Here is a 12866-nt window from a genome sequence, read left to right on the forward strand (position 1 = left end):
CGGCGACCTAGATCCGAGTCGCGGAGGTCGCCGCGCTAGGCGACCTAGATCTCGGGTCGCGGAGGTCGCGGAGGTCGCGGCGACCCGGACCTCGCCGCGACCCGGATCCTCTGCGCGACCTCGTGGTGACTGCGCGCGGCGTGGTGGGTTGCGCGACGGCGCGGCGAGGGTCGCCGCGACCCTCGCCGGATCGCCTACCCTTGGCCGGTGCGAAGCCTTGGCCGGCGGTCCACGACGAAGCCTTGGCCGGCCAACTTTCCTTTTTTAAATAATAAAAGTATTTTGCAAATTTAATTTATCCAAATACTATTTTGCACAAGTATACTTCACAATGGACTTTCACAAATAAATTTACTAAATACACTTTGCATTTTGGAAAACACCCTTGACTCAAAAGCCTTTACATTTTCTCAGTAACTTTCCCCAAAAGTCTTCCCAAACGCATCGTTATAATTCTTGGTTCTGGCAATATAGCCAACCTTAAAATTGAGGCGAATAAATCAATTCCATCCTACATGCTATATTTACAGTTATATATATCTGCCATCTATGGCGGCAATTGTCAATTCGTGATAGGGCAATTAAGTTCCTATAAGATTGATGTTAGCAATTTTAGGATATTTACGAAATAATAGATTACGTCTTTATCTATCGGTTAAAACTTTTAGAATAATCAACGGTGATTTCATAAAATCTCATAATTACCATGTTAAGCTCGTATCAATGACAATCGCTACACATGATTTTATAAGCGCACGAAATAATTACCTAAACTGAATCCAAGTTCGAATGAACTTTTTGATTTGCCGGAGCTTCCGTGGAGCATAAACGTGCTCCATGGAAAGCAGCGGGAAGTGAGGTGACGCCGGAGGTTGAAGCCAAGGCGCACTTTTGCACTGCAGATTCGCCCTTGGAGAAGTTCGAATTGGCCTACTCCAACTTGCCAACATGCTTTTATTCAAATGCCGTGGAAAGTGCGTGCCCCATTCCCTGTCATCGTCCCTTTGCGATCGGTAAAGGCCAGAGAATCGTCAACGTGATCGCCGGCCCCACGGCCCCACACCGGGGCGGCTTTTCTTCTGCATCCGGCCGTTCGTTGGGGACCACCTCCCCATCTCCCTATTTCTCGGCGAAACCCGGCTTTCCGATGCTTTCCACGGCGTAGCCGCTTTTAAAAAATATCCAGGAGCCTCTTGGCAACGGGCCACTTCCACCACACTAAATCCATTAAAATCGGTCATAAATCCATACTAGTGTTAGTTGAGTTAGTTATATTGAATAAATGTATTAAAAATGAGTATAAGTTAAATCACTCTCACTTCGATTTGGTTATAAATTTTTGTAAGTTATGTTAAATATGGAAGTATTTTAATAATATAGATCGAATAAGGTATTGGTCATTAAATGTGTATTATGTGAAACAAAACGGGAGGACTAGATCTATTTGGATTGGATGACTTGTGATCGAGTTCGTTCGTTTGACGGGTCTAAATCATACTTACTCTCTGAAGCTATTATTTAGGTAACGATCAAACTCAATTCAAATGCAAGAATTCGATTGAAATTGATTCCCGATTTCGAGGCTGGAGCCAGCCTGATGAATCAAGTTCTTGGGTTGCGGTGATTTTTTTGAATGATTTCTTCTTTTCCTTTTTGTTATTTATTATTATTATTATTTTTGTAAAAGAAAGTTTGTGACGTAACCTTATCTAGAAAAGGAAAGTTATTGTTGCCCCCAAAAAGATTGAAGCATGGGCTCTAACATGCCGAGCACCCACTTGTCAAAGAGCATATTCTTCGTATAAAAGAAAACACATTTGATTATGCAGCAATCCCTTTAATTTATTGTAGCAAATAAAATAAAGAACTCGTTGAACGTTCTTGGTTTCATACTTCTATAATCAAGGAAATGCAGATGCACTAGAAATCAACTCGCTCGAGCACCAATGGCCGCCGTTGGTTGCGTAACCGAAATGGTAGAATCTTTAGTAGTCTAAAAACATGACCGCCAGTCCGAGTTTCGGTAAATACAATATCTCTCTTTCATAAAAATTACATGACATCTAAACTAGTTCTCGCGTGGCAAATGCAAATGACGTGACGTTCTCGAGCTCACCTCAAAAGACTGATGATTGCCATGCCATGAAAATTTTTTCCACCATAAATGACCTCTTAACTTATCTGTCACAAGTTTAACATTTATTTTTTGTTATTCGATTCCCTATCACGCAAAAATTATCCGGAGAATCTTTAATACGTAGAAATTACATAATATTTCGACTTTTAAATAAATCTTACAACTAAAATCTAGATGCAATTTTTTTTTTGTCGATCTTATTTTATTTTTACTCTAGCTCCTACTCTCAAATTTTTGTTACGATTTCTTGTTGGGTATCGGTCTACACTTAAAACCAAATTATTTCCATTTCAGCTCCCTAAGAAGAGGGAATTTAAACTCTCCATCTCTCTCTTTTCATATGAGAAGGGTGACTACAAGTAAATCTCAGTGATTATCTAGATGCATATTTATTTAGCAGTTTTACGTCAGCTCCTCGACCATCAGCTTTGACTGCCAAATAAAATATATTCTTACATTCGTCGGAAAGTTATTATAAATATCACGAGAGTCATCTTTTCTTCTTTCTACTTTGGCCAACAAATCAGGAAAAATTAGCCTGAGACAAAGCGTGAAACGTAATTAAAAAAACATCATTATCTTTTACAAAACAAACTAAAGGCGCTGTCCTACAGACTATTCACAGCGGGGGGAGAAAAGTCGCCTCCAGCGAAACTTCCAAAATATCCCCCGTTCGCGCCGTTCGCTCACCGCAGCCTCCAGTGCAAAACGCCCAAATTTTCATTTCTCGCCGCAGCCGTCCGATCCTCATCGCACGGCCCGACGGAGCCCCTGCGGCGATTCAACGGGCCGTCAAACCCTCACGGACCATCGACGGCGCGACGAGATCCTCGATTCGATGCGGACGTTGCGCTCCCGCCACCCCTACGTGGCGACGCTCCATTGCTGGTAAGCACGGGGGGGCGAATAAATCAGGGCGCAGGGGAACATGGCCCTCCCCCGCAATAATCTCACCATTTGCAGCTGGGTCGTCGGCTCACATACTCTTCTAGAAGAGTGGGGCACGCAGCTCTAGGTCACCACGCGCATCTCTCTCTTCTGTCGTTCTCTGCAAATCGCCTACGCAGAAGAAGCCGTGAACGCTAGCTCCTCCTCCTCCTCCTCCTCCATAACCACTTTAGCTTCGTCTTCGCATCGGGATTCGACGTGGTCTTCTCTCTCCTCTGCAACGACCCTTATCTCCATCCCCAGAATTATTGGCCCGATCATTTATGTGATTTTGCTGCCGGGGGTGGGGTCGCCGCCATGTATATAACGAGCGCCTCGGCTTCGGCCTCCTCGTTCCTCCGAGCTTCTAGGGCGCGCCTCTCCGGTTCGCTGTCGTCCGCCGCCTCCCGCGCCTTGGTCGCTCAGGGCCCGTGCCCCTCGCCCTCGGCCGGCCAGTGCCGATCGCTCAGCTTCTCCTCCGCTTTCCGATCCCTCCGGAGCTCGGTGCCGCGGTGGAGCCACGGCGTCGATTGGAGGTCGCCCGCGAGCCTCCGCCCTCAGATCAGGGCCGTCGCCCCCGTGATCGAGCGCCTCCAGCGGAAGTTCGCCACCATGGGTAACTTTTACTCTCTGTTGATCTCCGATGATCTTGGAGTTAGCTTGTGAGTCGCGTTGGTCGGGCGGAGTTTGTTCGGGGCTCGATCTGTGCCGCCGTCCTCGCGTTGGGTATGGCGGCTGCTGAAGCTGTCATTGATTCGCGAGTCACGCGAGAGTCCGAAAGTACCGTTCACCTCCCGAGCTGTTCCTGAGTAGATGACGAAAATGAAATCGAACCATCTGTCCGTGTCGGTTTTTTGGGTTTGTTCTTTGGGTAATCATGCTGTGAAAAGTTATCTGTCCCTTTCGCTTTATTTGTTGGATATGTCTGCGAAGCAGTTCTCATGTCTCAGTCATAGCGAACATTGAGCTTGGTGATTAGCCCGATAAAGAATGGTATCAAAGGGAAAACGTGACTGTGGATCTCCAAGTTGACTCTCGGCTGTCTTAACTAAAAGAGTAAACGTTGGAGTCCTCATGCTCGCGTAGTCTAATCTGATCGCCCCAAAATAAGAATGATGCTAAAGGAAAAGCTGCTTAGAAGTGTTCAATGCCTTGCATTACTTTGAAAAATGCTAGCGGGTTCTCACGGTCGAGTTCCTTCTGTATACGTTCATTGGTTGGATATTTAGGGAAGTCCAAGTTTAAGAAATGTTCTTGTAGACTCCATCCAGAATAGCTTTCACATGAGTCAGGGTTGATCACTTTTTCTTCTCATCGTGGAATTACACATGCTACCTTGTTCTAAAGTTTTATCTATTGTGGGGATGTAACTCTGCTGTTCGTCTGCTTGTTTGCAGCTTCAGAGAATCCTTTCAAGGAGATCTTAACTACTTTACCGAAGGCAGGAGGTGGCCATTTTGGAAAATTTTACAGCCTTCCTGCTCTAAATGATCCGAGGATAGGTATTATTCTTGAGCGTGCTCTTACCAGCATAGGAATTGCATTTCTTCTTATGCTCCTTTTGTATCAAATTCTGCGTAATTATTAGCTGATTTACATTGCTATCCTGTTGTAGACTTTTCCTTGTTAATTCTCCTTTCCAGCTTTTCCATTCGTTCTTTCTTTATCCTTCTGTTTTTCCTTTTTAACTTTTGGTTGTCACATAGTTTTCATTGACTTGGCTGGACCAGAAAATCCAATATTACATGTGATTGGAAATTACTGGAGACTCATGATTTTAAATCATTTTGAGTACCCATTTATTATGAGTGGCAAGACTGATGACGTGCCTTGCATTTTGTTCTGATGGTGCAACAGACAAGTTGCCATACTCTATCAGGATCCTTCTTGAATCTGCTATCCGTAATTGCGACAACTTCCAAGTTAAAAAAGGGGATGTTGAGAAAATTTTAGATTGGGAAAATACTTCTCCAAAGCAAGTTGAAATTCCTTTCAAGCCAGCTCGTGTTCTCTTGCAGGTAGTCCTTGATTCAATCGATCTACTTGTTGCACGATAATTTAATTGTTCTTTACAAGAATTTTCTTTTTCCAGGATTTTACTGGCGTGCCTGCAGTCGTGGATCTGGCATGCATGCGTGATGCCATGAACAGACTTGGCAGCGATTCAAATAAGATTAACCCCTTGGTGCGTGTGATCTCTCTCATTTTCCTATTAAGTTATGTTTCCAGCATCAACGGCACCGAGAATTTAGCTGAAGGACAGTGTTGTTCTTTGTGCAGGTTCCTGTGGACCTCGTGATTGATCATTCAGTCCAAGTTGATGTTGCAAGGTCAGAAAACGCTGTTCAGGCAAACATGGAGCTTGAATTCCAGAGAAACAACGAGAGATTTGCTTTCCTGAAATGGGGGTCGACTGCTTTTCACAACATGCTTGTTGTTCCTCCTGGCTCTGGTATTGTGCATCAGGTATGTGATTCGTACAGGAGGTCCTTCACGTGTTATTTTGACATTTCAATCATCCAGAATTCACGGTGTTCTGTCCTTTACAGTCTTTCTTTAACTGGCAGTATGTGATTTGAATGGGAGGTACTTCACATGGACACTGACAGTTTCCGTTTTCTTAGATCTGTTCACTCTGCATTTCTGGTCATTGTGCATATTAGCTTACCACGTGACTCTGATAGGGCCTCTGACTAACTTATGCCCTCCTAACTTTTGGAAACAGTTCCTTTAAAATTTTGCTCTTAACATTGTGGCCTCTATTTTCAATGTCTTAATTCATGTAGCATGTTTAAAATGAGAAAACGAATTTAGGATTGAATGCGTATGGTTTTATGATGCAATGTACTTTTATAAGTTTCTATGTCAATTGTTTAGATCTTCAACTTTCCATAATTTAAGTTGTTACTTTGTTGCCTGCCACAACGTCTTAAGAAGTTCTAATCGATCTTTAATGAGTTTAGTTTTCAAAGCCATAATAAATGCTCCTTTTTATTATTATTTTTAATTTTTTTTTAAATTACATCTATGGGTACTTCCTTGATGTGAGAGATCAGTATATCGTGCATAATCTGGAAATGATGCTGGCGGCTCTCAAAAGATCGTAGGTTGATGTCGTACTGCACAATTGACCTTAGCAATTGGATTGTATATTTCTTTTGACATCTGTTTGGATTGAGGTGGACCCATACTGATTTGGTTGCTTGTAAGGATGTCATTGAAGTGTCTTGGATTTATCTCTTTTTTAACCCCAATATGACGGTAACTTGAAATTTCAGGTCAACCTTGAATATCTTGGAAGGGTTGTTTTCAACACAGATGGCATGCTTTATCCCGATAGTGTTGTTGGAACTGATTCCCATACAACCATGATTGATGGGTTAGGAGTTGCTGGTTGGGGAGTTGGAGGTATCGAGGCTGAGGCAGCAATGCTTGGCCAGGTATGATATTGATGGACCTAAGCAATCCCATTCTCTGCAAATGCATGATTTCTGACCTTGGGAATGTTTCATTTAAAGTGAAATCTAAACGACAGTGTGATATTGAGTCGTAGTGATGGTTCACTCCTCTTGTGGCCTCCTAATTGTGGTGATGACCATCATGTGTGTGAATGTGCCACTTATTACTTTCCAGTGACTATCAAGAGTTGATCATTGATTTACACACCATTTAGTTACCATTTTCTCACGAGTTTCCCTCAAGTACTTAAAAGGATGTTTTTCCTAGACTGTTGTGCAGACTTTGTGAAATTTTTCCGGCATTTTCTGTGTTTCCTGTTGTTCTTAGCTTTTGCAAAATTCTAAATTTCTATCTATGTCGAATTCAATGCAGTGTATTGCTCTAGCCATTATAATGTGTTTATGGTTATAGTTTCCCTAGTTCTTTTATGTGTTGAGGACATAATCGTTTCTAATACGTTTTGCGTAATATTTGTTACCTTTGCAGCCTATGAGCATGGTGTTGCCTGGCGTTGTTGGGTTCAAATTATCTGGGAAGTTGTGTGATGGTGTCACAGCCACTGACTTGGTCCTAACTGTGACACAAATGTTGAGGAAGCATGGAGTTGTTGGCAAATTTGTTGAATTTTATGGTAACTTGATAGTTGCCATAGCTTCATCCTAGCTTGGTTTGTCTCCCCTTTAGTTGTATACATGGTCTTAGATTGAATGTGCTTTGCAGGGGATGGTATGGGAGAGCTATCATTAGCTGACAGGGCTACCATTGCAAACATGTCTCCTGAGTATGGGGCAACCATGGGATTCTTCCCCGTTGACCATGTAACTCTGCAGTATCTGAAGTTGACCGGAAGAAGTGATGAGACCGTGAGTCATTGACTTCACTGACTGAAGCTTGTGTCCTGAAAGTATCACCAGTGCTTAATTATTTCTTATGGTCCCTGCAGGTGGCGATGATAGAGGCTTACCTACGTGCAAATAAGTTGTTTATTGATTATGATGAGGTAAATCTACGAACTTGCTTTTTACCAAAAAAAAGAAAAAAATCTACGAACTTGCATTCTCAGTGAGTGGAAGCTGTTAGAAGTAACTGCTTACTTCCTATTATCAATTGCAGCCTCAACAAGAACGAGTTTACTCATCTTACCTGGAGCTGAATCTTGAGGATGTTGAACCTTGTATCTCAGGACCTAAGAGGTATAAGTTTCCTGCCAAGGGTCTCCATATCTTGGTTCCACAAATTCATGCCATTTGCATGGTTTAATGATTTTAATCGGTAATCCACATTTAGCTTCAGTGTGCAACATCCTTAATTTTCGTCACCTTTTCTTCCCAGACCTCATGATCGGGTTCCTTTGAAGGAAATGAAGGCTGATTGGCATTCTTGTCTTGATAACAAAGTCGGCTTCAAGGTTAGTTTTCTTTTGAACAGCTACCTTTGATTTCATAATCACGCGAGGTCATACTAGTTCTTTCTTCTAATTTTGCCTTGACTGGATCATTGACATGGAAAGCTGCCACAATGGTACAATACACAGGAAAATAAATTCTCTTGCTATCAGACTAAGTGAGAGATTTGCTTTGCAGTTCATGTTGCATTTTTTCTTTTTCTGATGAAGTAGGATCTACTATCTTCAATTGAGCGCAGTCATTTTAATCTTATTCTGCAATGTCCTGTGACATCTTGATTAAAAGCCCTTGTCATTTCGTCCACAATAAATTTTGTAGATATAGGCAATAGGCTCTTCTTCCTAATTCACTTTTTTCTGGGAGGCATTATTTTCTCTAATTACAGCCTGCCTAAGTTGTTATCCTGCAGAATCAAACTGATGCAAAATCTTTTTGGAATTTCTTTAAAGCTGGGTGAAAATACTTAGGATATGATATTATGTTTATTTATTTGAAGCGTGGGTGGGAGTAGATAGCCTATAATATAATGTTGGTTTGTTTTTGTTGTAATACAGGGTTTTGCTGTACCCAAAGAATCACAAGATAAGGTGGCAAAATTTTCATTCCATGGGCAGCCGGCTGAACTCAAGCATGGGAGTGTTGTGATTGCTGCCATTACTAGCTGCACCAACACATCGAATCCCAGTGTCATGCTCGGAGCTGCTCTAGTAGCGAAAAAGGCTTGTGAACTTGGATTACAGGTTCGCTGTGATTATAATCACTGTCCATCTCTATACCCTGTACTCTTTCCAGGATCAAGCTTCTTTTTACTGTTACATTGATAATTCTTGTTGGTGACCTGAATTGTGACACCAGGTCAAGCCATGGATCAAAACAAGTCTTGCACCTGGCTCGGGTGTTGTCACTAAGTATCTACTTCAGAGGTACAATTTTGGGATAAGTTAGCATAGTGTAGTAGAATATCTTTATGTTGGCAATGAGGAGGCAACCTGATAACTGTATTTTTGATGTTGATGCAGTGGGCTGCAGAAGTACTTAAACCAGCAGGGATTTAACATTGTGGGATACGGATGCACTACTTGTATTGGAAATTCTGGGGACTTGGATGAATCAGTTGGCTCTGCCATCTCAGAAAATGGTACTGTTAAATATTGTCTAGCATGGAGACATACTGCTGTGTGTGCTTCCTTTGTTTAAGCATTTGCATAAGCAATTGCTTCTGGACATCATTGATCAGATTATCTAAAACGGCTTATTTACCTGTCACGCAGATATTATTGCTGCTGCCGTACTCTCGGGTAATCGAAACTTTGAAGGGCGTGTTCACCCACTGACTAGGGCTAATTATCTAGCTTCACCTCCTTTAGTAGTTGCCTATGCTCTCGCTGGCACGGTATGTAATGATAATTGATGGCAATGTGGAATTTATTAATTTCAAGTATATAATGAATAATAACTTGTTAGGGTTTTTGAGTTTATGACATTCTCTGTTTTAATTCGAGAAGGTAAATATACCCAATCTAGTATTTTGCAAAAAGTTTACAAATAAAATAGGTAAAACTGTTTTCAGGATCGAAGTTATAAATCAAAGTTTTTTTTTTTTTTTTTTTTAAAAATTTATTATCTCAAATAAAAACAAGGGAAAATCCTCTTTTATGTGATTTTTCAGTGTGGAGATCTCTTGCTGGTTTCAGAAATGTTAACACTTGTGCAAATTCTTTTTTTCATTATCATAATTTTTAGTGTGGATACTACCAGGCACCTTGATTTTCTTCTAAGGTGATTATAGGCCATTATTAGTCCGAATTCTGATCCTAGTTATGATTCTTTGACTGATCATTGACGTGATCCTCTTAGGGATATTTGTACACTGCCAACATTTGATTTTATATCTTGATGCCAGGTTGATATTGACTTCGACAAAGAGCCAATTGGAATGGGGAAGGATGGTAAGAGTGTTTACTTCAAAGATATCTGGCCATCGACAGAGGAAATTGCACAGGTAGACAATGTGTTATAATTTTGATTTAGCAAGTAATGTTGGGGTTTGGTTGAGTCTAACTATGGTGTCCCTTGTTATCAGGTTGTCCAATCAAGTGTTTTGCCGGAAATGTTCAAAAGCACTTATGAAGCTATCACAAAGGGCAATCCCATGTGGAACCAGCTCTCTGTTCCTGCTACGACCATGTACAAATGGGACGCCAACTCTACCTACATTCATGAGCCTCCATACTTTAAGGACATGACCATGGATCCTCCTGGAGCCCATGGAGTGAAAGATGCATATTGCTTGCTGAACTTTGGTGACAGTATTACGACTGACCATATTTCCCCAGCAGGAAGCATCCACAAGGACAGTCCCGCAGCTAAATATCTACTTGAGCGTGGGGTGGATCGCAAAGACTTCAACTCATATGGAAGTCGACGTGGGAACGACGAAGTGATGGCAAGGGGAACTTTTGCCAATATTCGTATTGTTAATAAGCTTTTAAATGGCGAAGTGGGTCCCAAGACAGTTCATATCCCTACAGGAGAGAAGCTTTATGTGTTTGACGCAGCAATGGTAAGTTTCTGGGAGTTCTCTGTGCTTTCTAATCTCTTATTTCCTTAATTTGCTTGTGCTTATTTAAGACTATTTTAAAATATGATCGACTATTTGCTTGTAGGTGTTGCTATTTAAATGAAGGGAAAATACCAAACGCACATTTCATTTTTGATCATTTACATACCTTAAGCAAAACCCTACAATAGAAAGACCAAATTGCTTCTGGCAAACTCATTGTAGGATCTGGGTGGTTTAGTTTTCAGTTGGTTTGAGTATTTAAGGTGGCTGTCAGAATTTAGGAATTGGGGATGAGCATTTTTGGAAAGAAATCGGTGTGTCTAAAAAAGGGGCAGAAATAATTGATTGATGGGAAGATGCGAAATGGTCTCCAAAGGTAAAACTCAGTGAAATATGTGTTGGGTATTTTGAAAAATAGAGATATGGAAATGGTCATTGGGTGAAAAGAAGAAATGTTTTTGATATTTTCCTTAAAATGAAATGTCAATGCTTGTGTGTGTCATCCCCAAAAGGATAAATATTTTCGCGTCATATCACAGTCATCAGATATTTTGCGACATCTGTAATGAAAAGAAGATGCTTTGCTGCTGTGATTTTGATAATTGCTGGTAAAATAAGTTCTTTAAGTGGAAAGTGTGAAAAAAGTGAACATATATATCTCGGAATTGTTTGAAATACTTTTGGGCGATTCTGTTCTCAGAATGATGGGAATCTCTTAACCTGTCTTATCTGGTGTAATTTTAGAAATACAAATCTGCTGGACACGATACCATTGTTCTGGCTGGAGCAGAGTATGGTAGCGGGAGCTCCCGAGATTGGGCAGCCAAAGGGCCCATGCTACTGGTGAGGTCACTTGCAGTGTAACAAGCCTATTTCATTTTCCACTGGCACTGTCTTATCCTCGAGACTTATTTTAATATGCAACAGGGAGTCAAAGCAGTGATTGCAAAAAGTTTCGAGAGAATTCACCGGAGTAATTTGGTGGGTATGGGTATCATTCCACTCTGCTTCAAGGCTGGTGAGGACACGGACACATTAGGATTGACTGGTCACGAGCGTTACAGTATTGACCTCCCGAGCAATATTAGTGAGATTAGGCCTGGCCAAGACGTGACTGTCACAACCGACACAGGCAAATCTTTCACCTGCACTGCCCGCTTCGATACTGAGGTATTTCCTGCATCATCTCCTTAATATGTTCTGGTCATTCCTGAGAGGTAGTATTTTGGCCACAAATTAGAAAAAAAATATGCAGAGGTAGTGTTTTAACTATATTCTGTACGGAGCTATATAGCCTCTCTAGGTACGTACCAAGTGAATTCGAAATAGAGAATTTCGGAAACTACTACTGTGTGGTTAAAGCTTCAAAATTTGATCATGTTTCAGGTGGAGCTGGCGTATTTCAACCATGGAGGAATTCTTCCGTACGTCATTAGGAATCTTATTAACCAATAAGTCAGAAATGTCGGCAGGCGGCTTTCTCCAGCATGGGAGCTGTTTCACTTTGTAAAATTTGAGAAGAAAATAATGTCTCGAATACAAAGAAAAATCCCTGTCATGGGACAATTTTTTGAGAACTTCCGCTTATGCAGGCTTTATTTGATATGCGTTTGGAGTAAGAATTGCGTTTCCCTTTTCTACTTGTGTTAATGGTCTGCCCATGTTCTTAAATGGTGGAGCCCTTGTTGGTTTTCCATTATTGAAAGCCACATCAATTTGAATGTAAGTTATAGATTTGCAATTATAGCTGCGGTCTCTGTATTTGTAGTGCAAATCAGCAATAACAGGTACTTTTAGCAATAAAATAGGCTTTTCGGCAAGTGACGTGACTCATGAGAGCAAGCAGAATCGAAAAGCTTAGCTGATTAGTTCAGTTTTGCCGTCTAGTTCTTGCGAATGGAAAAAGTTTGCCTGCATATATTCTTCCATGTAAAAGCGCGGGAAAATTCAACTCAATTTTGAGAATCTGGATTGGCGAGAACAGGTAAATTTTATAGTGCCATCCAACACGAGAGAACTTAGTGGGGATAAGAACGGTAGGAATGTCAAAATTTTTTGTACTTGAATGTAAAGGCTTTCTTTTCTCTCACTTAAGTGTCACATTAGAGTAAAATCGATCATTTGAGTGTCAGTTCTGCAAAATCATTGTATGTGAAATTTTTTAGATTTTCTTTTTTGGAAGGCTAGCAAGAGTTATTGGTGACCCTCATTGGCCATGCATCCCTCACCTAGTCCACCTTACCCTCTGTCATGAAGGCCCTAGGTGAGGCTATTGGGGCCTTGCTGACTGTTGGTGAGATTGTGAGGACCCTTGTTGGCTCTAGGCGGTTGCGGGCGAGGGCCCTCATAGCCTCGTCCATTGCTAGCAAGGACC

General features: G+C 41.5%; 1 protein-coding gene across 1 annotated transcript; it reads left to right on the forward strand.

The window, feature by feature from the left end:
• The first annotated feature begins 3112 nt into the window (after positions 1-3112).
• Positions 3113-12238, forward strand: LOC104435440 (aconitate hydratase, cytoplasmic). The gene is made up of 20 exons (XM_010048195.3): positions 3113-3680; positions 4462-4566; positions 4922-5082; positions 5157-5249; positions 5345-5530; positions 6343-6504; positions 7010-7154; positions 7244-7386; positions 7467-7523; positions 7637-7716; positions 7856-7931; positions 8484-8669; positions 8785-8852; positions 8949-9067; positions 9201-9322; positions 9833-9931; positions 10013-10492; positions 11237-11335; positions 11420-11662; positions 11879-12238. Exons 1-20 carry the CDS (start codon positions 3383-3385, stop codon positions 11945-11947), a joined length of 2991 nt encoding a protein of 996 aa, XP_010046497.1. The 5' UTR covers positions 3113-3382; the 3' UTR covers positions 11948-12238.
• Positions 12239-12866: the final 628 nt, after the last annotated feature.

Source organism: Eucalyptus grandis, chromosome 1 (genome assembly GCF_016545825.1).
Source record: "Eucalyptus grandis isolate ANBG69807.140 chromosome 1, ASM1654582v1, whole genome shotgun sequence".
Lineage (NCBI taxonomy): Eukaryota > Viridiplantae > Streptophyta > Magnoliopsida > Myrtales > Myrtaceae > Eucalyptus > Eucalyptus grandis.